The sequence below is a fragment of the Taurulus bubalis genome (genome assembly GCF_910589615.1).
Source record: "Taurulus bubalis genome assembly, chromosome: 3".
Classification (NCBI taxonomy): Eukaryota; Metazoa; Chordata; class Actinopteri; order Perciformes; family Cottidae; genus Taurulus; species Taurulus bubalis.
In genome coordinates this window covers 16,946,961-16,962,696 of record NC_136591.1, presented here as the reverse complement: position 1 = coordinate 16,962,696, position 15,736 = coordinate 16,946,961, and the positions used below count along the sequence as shown (strand labels likewise).

The window sequence follows — 15,736 nt, the reverse complement described above, 5'->3', positions numbered from 1 at the left end:
GAAGTTGAAGTGGACTCTGGTCAGGAAAGTTGTAGCTCTTGCTCCACAATTATGCCGAGAGAAACAAGTGTCCATCGGCACACGACGTTATAGTCTAATGTCATCTTTGTGTAACGCAACCGAGGGTATACAATGTTGTTTTCCCCTCTGTCTGCGTGATAGCTAAACCTAACTGTGTTGAAAATAATGCTAAAACGGATTATGGTGTGTTGCTGAAAAAAGAGAAACCGTTCAAAATTACGGTATTGTGATTCACAGCAGCATTCATTCACAGTAAGATTCACCCGGGAATGAATTTTGACCATGATGCATTGCAGATACTGTATAGGAGTTCTACAGTAAGAATAAGGCCAGTATACAGTAATATTACTGCGAAAAATACAGAGCCTTGTTACAGTGTGGTTTACACAGAAAAGATTTGTCTAAAATAAAAAAAGAGGAATAAAAATGAGTTTTTAGATTCTATTTAAAGCAACTAATGAAACTCTTTATTTAAATGTAATTCCACAAAAACATCGTCACTTCCCACAAAACAAATTAAATAATAATTAAATAAATACATTTTAAATATAAGTCCCTAAATGAAATACAAATCTCTTAAATCTAAATATTGTTTGGATAAATAAATAAAAAAAATCAGGTCTCATTGCATTTGAACTTTTCTCATTAATCTAACGTATATAAAATAATAATTTAACGGCAGCAAACTCTAAACGTTTATTAAACAGCTTTTGCATTTTCATTTAATTTATATTCAAATAACTTATAAATCTTTTGTGGGATTACATTCTCATTTTAATATCCTCTCTAAGCTTCCATACACATGTTTGTGATAAAACATGCCAATCATTCTTTACTTTTAGAACAAACAGAAGTCCAGAAACAAACAGGAAGTTCACGTTGAGACTGATCCGAGATCAGCTGCCGGCTGCAGGAAGTACGACAGCCACTTCCTCAGGAAGAGGAACGCTTCATGTTTACGTTCAAGATAGAACTAAAATTATTCTGCATGGAACAAAGTGTGTGAATACAAATGTATTTATTATCTCGTGAAGTGGACAGACGTAAACAAAGAGGTGCATGCTGGGAGGCTCAGGCCACCTCCTCCATGTAGTCGGCCCCGTGGCTCCGACTGAGCTGCGAGACACTGAGGTCCTGAGTGCTGTCATCCAACTGCAGAGCAAGACATTTAAAAGAGACAGTTACCTGAACATTTAAAGAGACAGTAACATGCACATTTAAAGACACAGTACTCAACCTGCACTTTGGAGTAAATGCATGGTCTTGGTCTCTTTTGAAAGGTAACACTCTGAAGCTCCCCCCTCCGCCTGAACATTTCTTTGCAACTATATGCCTGCAGATGACTATAAATGGGACTTATGAACTGGAAAACACAATGTGACCATAGAATAAAGCCTTATCTAGTCCAAGTATAAAGCAGATAACAATACCACAGAAAATCTATATTTTACACATCGTCTTTCTAATGTTATGTCTAGGCGTTTTGCCATTTTGAGACTGAAAAGGACACAGAGTATTCTTGATGTATATACTATATACCTATTAAAAAGGCTTATAGTCTTGCAAACTTATGGAAGTACTATTCATAAGTACTACCAGTATTGCTGGCATAGTAAATTAAGTATAAATGCATTTTCGTGCTTATTCAATGACAAACTGCTGGATCTATCACAGCTGTTTGTTCTCCATGAAGCTTGTGCCTGTTCTGCATCTTACCATGATTCAGACAAGAGATAGGGGCTTTGGCGTATCTGGCACTGGCGTTTTCACTCATAAAGAAGAGAGATATTATGGCGACGCACTTTACTACAGAGAAAGCTGTGGCGGCGATTTTGGCGACGAGGACGACAGGAGTGCCAGACCTTGAAGGCTTCGACTGTGGCTACGAAGAGGAATATGCAGACAGAAGGGATCCATTTGAAGATGGGTAAGTGAATTTAGCAACTAAACTTTGTGTTGCAATAGCATATTTACGCTAGCAGAGTGAGCACACTTAGCTGGTCCCGCTCCCTTGCTGCTCGAGTCTGGCATAATGCAGGTACGCACGTAGGTTGTTTACATTAGCAGTTGGTACATTTAGCTCATGCCCTGAGCAGTCCCTGCTGGATCTCTGTTACGGGTTTTGGTGTGCAATCGTAACTTTCTTTCAGTGAACTTAGTAGTGACCAGTAGTCATTTATTTTACAGAGAGGATTCACATCTGCAGCAGTGGACAACATGCAGCTTCGCTCCAGCCACCAGCACCTACGCTGTCGTGGAAGACTGACAACGACCCGGACACTGCTCACCAGGTACACAGCTCAGCTGCACATGTACACCAGTTGAACTATTCAAACTGTGTGAACTTAGTATTGACTAGTAATTTATTTTACAGAGAGGATTGACCACAGCCATCCCCACCAGGGTCTGCTTTCTATTTCTGAACATGTATATTGTGTAAATATTTTTTTTAAATTTATAATACATATTTTATTTGAAAACAAAACATGTTGTAATGGTCATTTTTCATTTGCACACACCCCATGAAGCTTTATCTTCAGTATGAAGTCATTTCTCAGTCCCATTTTTGTCATTTTGGTGAAAGGTGTGACAGACCACTCAAAAAACGATAATACAAAATTGGGTTTTTTTGGGTTTTATTTACATGGATCTACCATTTTAATCATATATTTCACTGCTTTTGTGAACCTAGGACCTTTGGTAAACCAATTTCAAGCACCGAAACCGTTCTAGCACCTGAGTAAAGTTATCTTTTCACAAAGAGAATTTCCAAAAATCAAGATTAAATTTTTCAGTTTTAGAGTCATATTTTCTCTTTACAGTTTTGCCTTATGACAATGGTGCATCTTTATATAGAGAGCTGAGATTGTTATGCAATTGTTGATGTAAAACATGGACATATCGTATATGCAAGTGCCTTAAAAGGTAAATTTAAGAAATTATGTAAAATCGAGAAAATTACCTCAGAGTCTGAAGGGTTAAAGACACAGTTCTCAACCTGCACATTTAAAGAGACAGTACTGACAGTAAGAGAAGTGGGGTCACCTTATCGCTGGTGTCGGGCCCCTCGATGGAAACTTCCTCGATCTCCTCCCCGATGCTAAACTCGCTCCTCGAGAGGTCCGACCGATGGCTGCAGCAAACATATTGACACTAAACATTATTATTATTATTATATCACAGTCAGAGTTTAGTTCACAAACCTCTGAGGGTAAAAACACAGAAGAATTAAACGCGTAGCCATTCTCACCTGTTAAAGTCATCGTCGTATTCAACATCGTCGTCTAAGAAACAAAGTTTGAAAAGTTTATTTGTAAAAGGACAAAATTATGAAAACATATGATGATGAAAACTAACAGGGAGAAGTCTCACCTGTTTACCGCTTCAAAATGGCTATTAATCAAACTTTATTTATATGTTAAATGATTTTTGATAAATACTTTTACACATAACTTAAAAATGAAATCATATTTCTTCTGATCGAGGATCAGGAGACGTACATATTCACATTCTTTAATGCAACGACCGCCAGGCAGCGGCCATTTTGTGCCATTCGCCATGAAACAGGAATTTGTTGTAACTTTAAAGTGCACTCCTTCTCTTATGATGGATCAGACCCACTCCTTCCTTCTGACCTTTCACAATAAAAGCAGTGGATGTAAAATGCAGAGAACCATTATAGCTCCAGCATGAACCTTTTCCTGTTTTATGGTGTAAACCAGGGGTGCCCAATACGTCGATCGCAATCGACCGGAGGTAGTGTGGGTAGATCGCATGCCATTAAAAAAAATAAAGTTATCGACAAAACCCAGCTCTCAGTGTGAAAATGAATGTTAATCACCATGGACGGTGGTCGGCCGCATGAATGGATGTATTGCCAAGTGCAGGGAGGACGATGTTTTCCCCGACTTCCTTAATTATCACTGCATAATACACCAACAAGCATTATGCGCTACAACGTTCAACATGAAAGAGATCACGGATGTGGCAACAAAGATCGTCTATTTGAGTGAGAGCTCTTCAAAGACGGATGTTGCGTTCGCATCTGGGGAAGGACTGCGGCCACTCTGACTTCTTGCTCCACACTGATGTGAGATGGCTTAGTAGAGCACTGTCCGGAGATGCAGGAGTTTCTCCATGTTGTTAAACATGCAGAATACAAGCCCAGTTACTCTTTAGTTGTTTTGCACTTTTCAGAGGCCTGCTATTTTGAGTTACTTTTAAAACTTTATTTGTACTTTTTCTTTACTTTTTTTTGTTTTGTAAATATGTTTTATTGATTTTCACAGTTTTTAATCCCATCAGGGAAGAGGCTTCACACATGTCTCAGGACAATTACAGATTGAAATTGAAAACCTCATTCCCGACCCTATCCAGGGGCAGACTGGCCATGGGGGACACCGGGGAAATCCCCGGTAGACCTCCATCATCAAAAGGCCCTACCTACCTCCGGCCGACTACGCTCCATGCTTCACAGAACACGTTCAATTTACTATAACACATGAACCCATGATGACTAACCGAAATGTATAGTACTCCTCGCGATCAATACTCACACTCATGGTTTCCACACCCAGCATGTAACATTACTGCTCGCGATCTGTATTCATACTCATGGTTTGGATGTTGCTTGCAGGTTTTCAGAGCTTTTTGGCGATTTCAGGATATTCTGCTTTAATTTAATCCAGAACAGATCCAGAAATGGACATTTAAGTTTCATTTCCAAGGTAACGTTATCACGTAACCTCTTGACATGTGTCAAGACTAGGAGGCACAGACGGAAGTATCCAGTCATTCTTCAAAAGAAAATATATTTTTCGATTATTATATATTTTTTTTATCCTTTCTGTGCGGCCCGGTATTAAGGGGACGTTGCGTCACAGCATGATTCGACAGCATGGCACCAAAACGTAAATCTTTTAAAGGAGTATACTGATATTGTTTTTATTACCATGTGACTATAATGCATCTGGGCCGGCAGAGTCAGTTTAGGTTCTGTTACTTAACTTATTGTTGTGTTATGTACCTTCAATACAATAGCCGGTATCATTTTATTTCATGTGTCCATCCAGGCAAATTGGTGGAGCCAAATGTTATTTTAAAAAAAAATATGATGTGATCTCTTTATAATCGTCAAAATAATGTTAAGTGTATGGGTATATTTCAAAGTAAGCCACTGACTGGTGGATACGTGCGATTCATTGAGTGGGCAGCGCGCCGTATTGAGTGGGCCGGTCTGACAGGAACTCCCGGGCCACTTTTTCCCCCCAGTCCGCCCCTGACCCTAACTGTAAGGTTACAGGCTATGGAATGTATACATTTGGGCTGTAGGAGCTGTAGACATAATATCAAAATAATTGCATTAATCGATCATCAAATAATAAAGTGAGAAGTTATATGTAAGAAATAAAATGGTTAATAGCTAAAGAAAACAAGAAAAAAAATGAAATATAAAAAACGGACAGGGGGGAAGGGAGGGCTGCTCACTGTTGCTATGGGACGGATAGGGGATCCACATTAGTCTTTGTCGAGAGGTTCTTGTAAGGAGTCGTAGTAGTCTAGAAAAGGTCTCCATACTTTACCAAAGGTTTAAGAGGAAGCTCTGAGAGTATATTTACATTTGTCAAGAAATACATGACATCTATGACCCAGTGGGAGAACGATGGAGGGGCATGTTGCTTCCATCTCAGAAGGATCAAACGTCGAGCAAGGAGTGTTGTGAAGGCTACGACCACATTGGCTTCATTTGGTAAACGGGTACGGAGTTCCTCTGGTGTTAAGCCAAAGAGTGCGCAAATTGAGTCTGGGTCAAATTGAATTGATGCTGACATCATTGTGATATCCGAAACATGGCTTACAAAATCAATTATTGATAGGCCTCCATCCGCTTCAAACGAGGCATTACAGTCACTGATACACCTTATATCCCGACTAAATTATGGTGAAATTGTTTTAGCTGGAGATCTTAACTGGGACTGGCTTATGCCTGTGTCTAATGATTTTAAATCTTTTTGTGATTCTGTCAATCTTACCCAGATAATAAATTCACCAACTTGTCCAAATCTTAAGTGCCTTGAGAAGTCCACATTAATTGACTTGATTTTAACTAATGTTCCTCATAAATTCTCAGCTGTTGGTGTTTTCTGTAATGACCTACGTGATCATTGTGTTGTTGCTGTTAGCAGGAACACTAAGGTCCCTAAATTAAAACCACGTATCATTTATAAGAGGAATCTTAAACATTTTAATGAACAAGGGTTTTATCATGATTTGTTTAATTTTAATTGGAGGAGGATAGAGCTAATCCCTGATGTGGAAACTGCTTGGTCTTTTTTTAATGATGGTTTTACACAAATCATAAATATACACGTCCCTTTTAGGAAGTACAGAGTACAGGGATGTGAAAATCCCTGGTTTTCCTCTGATCTAGCAGACAGTATTCATGATCGAAACCTAGCTTGGGCTAAAGCAAGAACAACAGGTTCTGCCACTGACTGGCTTGTGTTTAGGAAACTAAGAAACACGTTCCTCTTTTATCAAGAAAGCAAAATCTGAATATTATTTGTCTATTACGACTGAAAATCGAAATGATCCGAGAAGATTTTGGAAAACTATAAAATCCCTCTCTGTGAGCAAGAACTCACACGTTTTACCTGTTTTTGTTATGAAGGACTCTGTCGCTGTTCATGACAAAATGGAGGTACTGAATTGTTTTAACACACACTTCATTTCTTCTGGCTCTCTGTTTGACTCTTGTTGTCCAAGGTCTGTGAAACCTTGTACTGGTGTTCCAGTTTATACTGGTCAGCCTTTTAATTTTACACCATTTCCTGTGCAGGAAGTTCATAAAGCCATAAAAAGCCTAGATCATAGGAAACCTTCAGGGCCTGATTGTATAGACCAGGGGTCGGCAACCTGCGGCTCTGGAGCCGCATGCGGCTCTTTAGCCCGTCTGTTGCGGCTCCCTGAGGCTTTGACAAAAAAAAAAAAAAAAAGACAACTTTTTTTTTTTTTTTTTTTGCTACCTTGCAGTTACAGGACAAACACTCTACCACATGAGCCACAAATATAGATAGACCTGAATATCTGCATACTTGTGTTTTTAATTAATCTTAATGTAGCTGACACATGACTATGTTTTGTTTGATAGTTATAAACAGGTAAAATAGCAATACAATGTAAAAAAAAGTCTTTATTCTTGTTCTATATTTTCATAAATACAACAAACTACAGTTTTTTGTATATATAATATGACTATATATAAAACTTCAGAAGCTGTGATATCAAATAATTTTTGCGGCTCCAGACAAATTTTTTTTGGTGGAAAAAGGTCAAAATGGCTCTTTGGATACGAAAGGTTGCTGACCCCTGGTATAGACCCTTACTTTTTGAAATTGGCTGCTGATTTTGTTGCAGAGCCACTTGCATATATTTTTAATCTGACAATGAAAAACAACGAAATACCAATGAAATGGAAATCGGCCTTTGTTCTTCCACTGTTTAAAGGTGGTGACCCAGCTATTTTAAATAACTATAGGCCAATATCTAACTTATCTGTACTTGCTAAAATTCTTGAAACTCTTGTGAGCAAGCAACTTAAGGAGTTCTTGTACAGCAATCCCATTTTATCACCCTACCAGTCAGGCTTTAGGAAAAAACATAGCACTATTACAGCTGCATTGAAAGTGGTCAATGACATTTGTGTTGCTCTTGAGAAGACGCAACATTGTGCGTGTTTATTGATCTCTCCAAAGCATTTGACACAGTTGACCATGATGTTTTAAGGCTGAGGCTCCTCAACTCAGGACTCTCCGAACAAGTGGTCGCTTGGTTCACAAGCTACCTTGAGAATAGGTCTCAGTGCATCAGATATGAGGGTCTATCCTCTGATATTGCTACCGTCTGTAAAGGTGTGCCACAAGGATCGGTATTAGGTCCACTTTTATTTACTATTTATAGAAATAATCTGGGCCAAAATGTGGTGGACGCTAACTGTCACTTCTATGCGGATGACACTGTGATATATTGCTGTGCGTCAACTAATAAGTAAGTAAGTTACTTTTCCAATAATGTAAAAAAGCGATTAGTTGCTGCTACTTTTTTACCTGTGTTGGACTAAGGTGATCTTCTTTATATGCATGCCTCTGCTAACTGTCTTCGTAGGGTGGACGCAGCTTACCATGCTTCGCTGCGGTTCATTACAAACTGTAAGGCTCTGACTCACCACTGTGAGTTATACTCTCGGGTAGGATGGCCTGCTTTGGCCACCCGTAGGCTCTCTCATTGGTACACCATTATTTATAAGGTAATCCTTGGTCTGCTCCCAAACTACCTGTGTGTTTGCATCAACCAGAGAAGTGTCTGACAACATTCTTTGCGATCTCTGGACTTTTTTATGCTCACTGTTCCAAATGCCAGAACGGAAATGGAAAAAGGGCTTTTGTGTACTCTGCCCCCTCATCATGGAATATGTTGCAGAATGTTTTAAAGCTCAGGGAACTAATACCACTGACTGCTTTTAAGTCTCGAATGAAAGAAATAGAGGCAGGTTCCCAAAAATGTAAATTTTCTTAAATTAACTCTACGTCACTGTCTCTTAGCTCTTAGCTTTTAGTTTCTTTTAACTTGTCTTGTTCTGTGTTTTCTGTCTATAACTATGTGTTTTTTATGCTGCTGCCTGTCTTGGCCAGGTCTCCCTCAAAAAAAGAGATTTGTAATCTCAATGTGACTTCCTGATTAAATAAAGGTTAAATAAATAAAATTGCAAACATCTCACTCTCCACCTTTTGGATAAGTATTTTTAAAGCTTATAAGCTTTAAAAATACTTATCCAAAAAGGTGGAGAGTTCCGGGCATAGCCCAAACTTGTGTAACAGGTCTGCTGGCTGGCTGGCTGGCCCTTACATCGAGGACATAACGGATCAGAATTAGGGTCAATTTAGTATTAGTGTAATGAGCCCTGTGGACCACTTTTAGCTGTATTAAGTTGTGTTTAGCGGATGTAGATGATGTATATATCAAGTCTAAAATAGAGTCCCATTGGTCATTTGTTATCCCGGGCCACCTTAAAGGGGAAAAGACTGAAAGGGAGTGCCTCTGCTTAAGAGTTTAGAGAATTTAGCTTATATCCTGATATTTTCCCAAACTGATTCAGGATATCTAGAATATAGGGGAGAGAGAGAGATGGGTTGGAGACATACAGCAGCAAATCGTCCGCGTACTGAGATGAACTTCACAAAATTATCATCTGAAAGTAAGAGAGGGTTGAGCCTCCAGACTCTGTTTGGAGGGGGGCGATTTGGGAGGTCTAAATCAAATAGAATGGCACTGTGATCCGATATGACAATACTATTATACGAGCAGGACTTAACCTTAGGCAGCAGTCTATTATCGAGTAAGAAATAGTCTATGCGGCTATAGGTATGATGCACATTTGAGAAAAAAAGAGTAAGCTCTGGTGTTGGGAAAATTAAACCTCCAAATATCCGAAAGGCCACACTTATGCATTAAATCTTTCACAACTCCAGCCGATTTGGAAAGGTTCTGAGGATTCTGGGATGACCTATCCAAGGCGACATCCAGCACAAGGTTAAAATCATCTCCTATTATAAGCAATCCATTGTCAAGCTTAGGTATTGCGAGAAATAGCCTCTCAAAAAATGTACTGTCGTCATACACATTTACCAAAATCACAGGATTAGTCCAGAGTTGTCCAGTAACAACAACATATCTCCCATTTGGGTCACTAATAATCTCTTTGGGATGAAAAGAGGTGTTCCACCATGACTGATGACCATTTGGTCTGCCTGAGGCTGGCTACCAGCAGCTACTGTCCGGACTATGCAACCCTGCTGGTTCCATTCAGTGAAGTCATCAGAGTAATATGTAATGAACAAGAATGTACAGAATTGTATTGTATTGTGTCATAAGGGTTCATGCAGTTATCCAAGGTACGCCAAAATTGTAAACATAAAGTATACTCGGTATATGTATACATTAATAATACTATATATATATATATATATATATATATATATATATAAGCATTATTCATGTAGGTAGATCTTTTTGACTTGGTCATTTTAAAAGTAGCTCGCAAGCCAAAAAAGTGTGGGCACCCCTGGTGTAAACAAACATTCCTCCCCGGAGGTCCGCCGGTCTGTCTCCTACCTAAATGCAGGGATCCAGTTTTATCGTTGGGGGCCTTTGGGTCCCTGAAGCCCTTCTCTCTAGAGGCCGGCACTCCTGCAGGAAGAAGGAAACAACGGACGGTCTTCAGCTTCACTCATGTGATGTGTCACTGTCAGTATATCCTGCTCCCCAGAGGAGAACCCCTCTAGCGCCCCCTCAGGACAGAACCCAGCTGGTCCCCTGTTCCTCAGTCTGCTCAGACTCTCCAACTTCTCATTAACAAAGTACAACGTGAATAACGACGCCGTCAGCAACCGAACAGGAAGTTCTTCAGTTACGACGCCCAGCAGAGGACACGGAGGACGCTAGCCTAGCATTAGCATAAAATAAGCATATCATTAGCATATAATTCGCATAGCATTAGCTCCAGCAGGCGCATAATGTTGACGTCCTCCTTAGCATGAAGCTGCGCTCGTGTTGTTGACTCTTTAACTAAGCTCCTGTTGAAGATACTCTGACCCTTTCTGCTGTGGCTCTGCTCCGAGGCACTGCTGCTGCTTCCTCCTCCTCCTCCTCCTCCTCCTCCTCCTCCTCCTCCTCCTCCTGCTGCTGCTGCTGCTGCTGCTCCTCCTCCTCCTCCTCCTCGGGCCTCTGACAGGGACCCTGCCGGACTCCCTCTGGCCCCGTACACCTCCACCTTCCTGTGGGACAAACAGCACACAGTCAACATTTACTTTAATTTCAACACAATCACCTGGAATATCCACTATCTCTGTTTATCACATTATTCCAATAAATACTTTATTTTAAAAACAGCTTTACATACTAAAGTCATCAACGCCTCATTTGTTCCCATCTGGAAATAATCAAATGTATTGTATCTTTTGTCTTACTTCTTTTTGGGGAATTATCATGCTGTGACGTTTAGAACTACAGTTCCCATGGTGCTTTGCTTATTTCTATCTCATCACAGTTACTGATCCGTGATCAGCTCCTGTCTGCAGAGACCCAGTGATGAAGACGACTGTCTTTGTCCTTTAAGGACGGACATCAGAGATGAGTATGTCCTCCTGCATGACGTCAGCAGGTGCTTCATGTCTCACCTGAGCTCAGAGGAGCGATCCTCAGCAGCCAGGACCGACAGACTGAGACAGAGAGGCAGAGGGGACAGAGAACAAAGACACAAAGGAGGGGCAAATGAAAGGCTGTCTCGCCTCACTTTCCACAAACATCGGTTCTGTAGAACAAGTCCACTTCTTATAAACCCCAAGTCCACTTTAGAGACATACAATGTCCTCATTTTTCTCAAAATGTCCAGCAACTTCCCAAAGCATTCTTTTAATAAAACGTTGTGTGTGAAACATAAAATGTCCTCGTGTCGTGTATAAAGCGTCCTCGTGCCGTATATAGAGCGTCCTCGTGTCGTGTATAAAGCGTCCTCGTGTCGTGTATAAAGCGTCCTCGAGTCGTGTATAAAGCGTCCTCGAGTCGTGTATAAAGCGTCCTCGTGTCGTGTATAAAGCGTCCTCGTGTCGTGTATAAAGCGTCCTCGTGTCGTGTATAAAGCGTCCTCGTGTCGTGTATAAAGCGTCCTCGTGACGTGTATAAAGCGTCCTCGTGACGTGTATAAAGCGTCCTCGATTCGTGTATAAAGCGTCCTCGTGTCGTGTATAAAGCGTCCTCGTGTCGTGTATAAAGCGTCCTCGTGACGTGTATAAAGCGTCCTCGTGTCGTGTATAAAGCGTCCTCGTGACGTGTATAAAGCGTCCTCGTGTCGTGTATAAAGCGTCCTCGTGTCGTGTATAAAGCGTCCTCGTGTCGTGTATAAAGCGTCCTCGTGTCGTGTATAAAGCGTCCTCGTGTCGTGTATAAAACGTCCTCTTTTCGTGTATAAAGCGTCCTCGTGACGTGTATAAAGCGTCCTCGTGACGTGTATGAAGCGTCCTCGTGACGTGTATAAAGCGTCCTCGATTCGTGTATAAAGCGTCCTCGTGTCGTGTATGAAGCGTCCTCGTGTCGTGTATAAAGCGTCCTCGTGTCGTGTATAAAGCGTCCTCGTGTCGTGTATAAAGCGTCCTTGTGACGTGTATAAAGCGTCCTCGTGTCGTGTATAAAGCGTCCTCGTGTCGTGTATAAAGCGTCCTCGTGTCGTGTATAAAGCGTCCTCGTGTCGTGTATAAAGCGTCCTCGTGTCGTGTATAAAGCGTCCTCGTGTCGTGTATAAAACGTCCTCGTTTCGTGTATAAAGCGTCCTCGTGCCGTATATAGAGCGTCCTCGTGTCACGTGTAAAGCGTTCTCGTGTCGTGTATAAAGCGTCCTTGTGACGTGTATAAAGCGTCCTCGTGACGTGTATAAAGCGTCCTCGTGTCGTGTATAAAGCGTCCTCGTGTCGTGTATAAAGCGTCCTCGATTCGTATATAAAACGTCCTTGTTTCGTGTATAAAGAGTCCTCGTGTCGTATATAGAGCGTCCTTGCGTTGTGTATAAAGCGTCCTCGTGCCGTATATAGAGCGTCCTCGTGTCGTGTATAAAGCGTCCTCGTGTCGTGTATAAAGCGTCCTCGTGTCGTGTATAAAGCGTCCTCGAGTCGTGTATAAAGCGTCCTCGAGTCGTGTATAAAGTGTCCTCGTGTCGTGTATAAAGCGTCCTCGTGTCGTGTATAAAGCGTCCTCGTGTCGTGTATAAAGCGTCCTCGTGTCGTGTATAAAGCGTCCTCGTGTCGTGTATAAAGCGTCCTCGTGACGTGTATAAAGCGTCCTCGTGACGTGTATAAAGCGTCCTCGTGACGTGTATAAAGCGTCCTCGATTCGTGTATAAAGCGTCCTCGTGTCGTGTATAAAGCGTCCTCGTGTCGTGTATAAAGCGTCCTCGTGACGTGTATAAAGCGTCCTCGTGTCGTGTATAAAGCGTCCTCGTGTCGTGTATAAAGCGTCCTCGTGTCGTGTATAAAGCGTCCTCGTGTCGTGTATAAAGCGTCCTCGTGTCGTGTATAAAGCGTCCTCGTGTCGTGTATAAAACGTCCTCTTTTCGTGTATAAAGCGTCCTCGTGACGTGTATAAAGCGTCCTCGTGACGTGTATGAAGCGTCCTCGTGACGTGTATAAAGCGTCCTCGTGACGTGTATAAAGCGTCCTCGATTCGTGTATAAAGCGTCCTCGTGTCGTGTATGAAGCGTTCTCGTGTCGTGTATAAAGCGTCCTCGTGTCGTGTATAAAGCGTCCTCGATTCGTGTATAAAGCGTCCTCGTGTCGTGTATAAAGCGTCCTCGTGTCGTGTATAAAGCGTCCTCGTGTCGTGTATAAAGCGTCCTCGTGACGTGTATAAAGCGTCCTCGTGTCGTGTATAAAGCGTCCTCGTGACGTGTATAAAGCGTCCTCGTGTCGTGTATAAAGCGTCCTCGTGTCGTGTATAAAGCGTCCTCGTGTCGTGTATAAAGCGTCCTCGTGTCGTGTATAAAGCGTCCTCGTGTCGTGTATAAAGCGTCCTCGTGACGTGTATAAAGCGTCCTCGTGACGTGTATGAAGCGTCCTCGTGACGTGTATGAAGCGTCCTCGTGACGTGTATAAAGCGTCCTCGATTCGTGTATAAAGCGTCCTCGTGTCGTGTATGAAGCGTCCTCGTGTCGTGTATAAAGCGTCCTTGTGTCGTGTATAAAGCGTCCTCGTGTCGTGTATAAAGCGTCCTTGTGACGTGTATAAAGCGTCCTCGTGTCGTGTATAAAGCGTCCTCGTGTCGTGTATAAAGCGTCCTCGTGTCGTGTATAAAGCGTCCTCGTGACGTGTATAAAGCGTCCTCGTGACGTGTATAAAGCGTCCTCGTGACGTGTATAAAGCGTCCTCGATTCGTGTATAAAGCGTCCTCGTGTCGTGTATAAAGCGTCCTCGTGTCGTGTATAAAGCGTCCTCGTGACGTGTATAAAGCGTCCTCGTGTCGTGTATAAAGCGTCCTCGTGTCGTGTATAAAGCGTCCTCGTGTCGTGTATAAAGCGTCCTCGTGTCGTGTATAAAGCGTCCTCGTGTCGTGTATAAAGCGTCCTCGTGTCGTGTATAAAACGTCCTCTTTTCGTGTATAAAGCGTCCTCGTGACGTGTATAAAGCGTCCTCGTGACGTGTATGAAGCGTCCTCGTGACGTGTATAAAGCGTCCTCGTGACGTGTATAAAGCGTCCTCGTTTCGTGTATAAAGCGTCCTCGTGTCGTGTATAAAGCGTTCTCGTGTCGTGTATAAAGCGTCCTCGTGTCGTGTATAAAGCGTCCTCGATTCGTGTATAAAGCGTCCTCGTGTCGTGTATAAAGCGTCCTCGTGTCGTGTATAAAGCGTCCTCGTGTCGTGTATAAAGCGTCCTCGTGACGTGTATAAAGCGTCCTCGTGTCGTGTATAAAGCGTCCTCGTGTCGTGTATAAAGCGTCCTCGTGTCGTGTATAAAGCGTCCTCGTGTCGTGTATAAAGCGTCCTCGTGTCGTGTATAAAGCGTCCTCGTGTCGTGTATAAAGCGTCCTCGTGTCGTGTATAAAGCGTCCTCGTGACGTGTATAAAGCGTCCTCGTGACGTGTATGAAGCGTCCTCGTGACGTGTATGAAGCGTCCTCGTGACGTGTATAAAGCGTCCTCGATTCGTGTATAAAGCGTCCTCGTGTCGTGTATGAAGCGTCCTCGTGTCGTGTATAAAGCGTCCTTGTGTCGTGTATAAAGCGTCCTCGTGTCGTGTATAAAGCGTCCTTGTGACGTGTATAAAGCGTCCTCGTGTCGTGTATAAAGCGTCCTCGTGTCGTGTATAAAGCGTCCTCGTGACGTGTATAAAGCGTCCTCGTGTCGTGTATAAAGCGTCCTCGTGTCGTGTATAAAGCGTCCTCGTGTCGTGTATAAAACGTCCTCGTTTCGTGTATAAAGCGTCCTCGTGCCGTATATAGAGCGTCCTCGTGTCACGTGTAAAGCGTTCTCGTGTCGTGTATAAAGCGTCCTTGTGACGTGTATAAAGCGTCCTCGTGACGTGTATAAAGCGTCCTCGTGTCGTGTATAAAGCGTCCTCGTGTCGTGTATAAAGCGTCCTCGATTCGTATATAAAACGTCCTTGTTTCGTGTATAAAGAGTCCTCGTGTCGTATATAGAGCGTCCTTGCGTTGTGTATAAAGCGTCCTCGTGCCGTATATAGAGCGTCCTCGTGTCGTGTATAAAGCGTCCTCGTGTCGTGTATAAAGCGTCCTCGTGTCGTGTTTAAAGCGTCCTCGAGTCGTGTATAAAGCGTCCTCGAGTCGTGTATAAAGCGTCCTCGTGTCGTGTATAAAGCGTCCTCGTGTCGTGTATAAAGCGTCCTCGTGTCGTGTATAAAGCGTCCTCGTGTCGTGTATAAAGCGTCCTCGTGACGTGTATAAAGCGTCCTCGTGACGTGTATAAAGCGTCCTCGTGACGTGTATAAAGCGTCCTCGATTCGTGTATAAAGCGTCCTCGTGTCGTGTATAAAGCGTCCTCGTGTCGTGTATAAAGCGTCCTCGTGACGTGTATAAAGCGTCCTCGTGTCGTGTATAAAGCGTCCTCGTGTCGTGTATAAAGCGTCCTCGTGTCGTGTATAAAGCGTCCTCGTGTCGT

General features: G+C 42.5%; 1 protein-coding gene across 1 annotated transcript in view; it reads right to left on the bottom strand.

Annotated features, from left to right (window-relative positions):
• Positions 1-589: 589 nt before the first annotated feature.
• Positions 590-15,736, bottom strand: part of cep43 (centrosomal protein 43) — a gene marked incomplete at its 5' end in the record, with an annotated part of 28,641 nt that continues 13,494 nt past the window's right edge. Inside the window, 6 exons of the mRNA XM_079216139.1 lie at positions 590-1,173; positions 3,067-3,154; positions 3,272-3,305; positions 10,192-10,266; positions 10,672-10,853; positions 11,256-11,297. Coding sequence (XP_079072265.1) covers positions 1,093-1,173; positions 3,067-3,154; positions 3,272-3,305; positions 10,192-10,266; positions 10,672-10,853; positions 11,256-11,297 — 502 coding nt within the window. The 3' untranslated portion in view covers positions 590-1,092. The remainder of the gene's footprint in view (positions 1,174-3,066; positions 3,155-3,271; positions 3,306-10,191; positions 10,267-10,671; positions 10,854-11,255; positions 11,298-15,736) is intronic.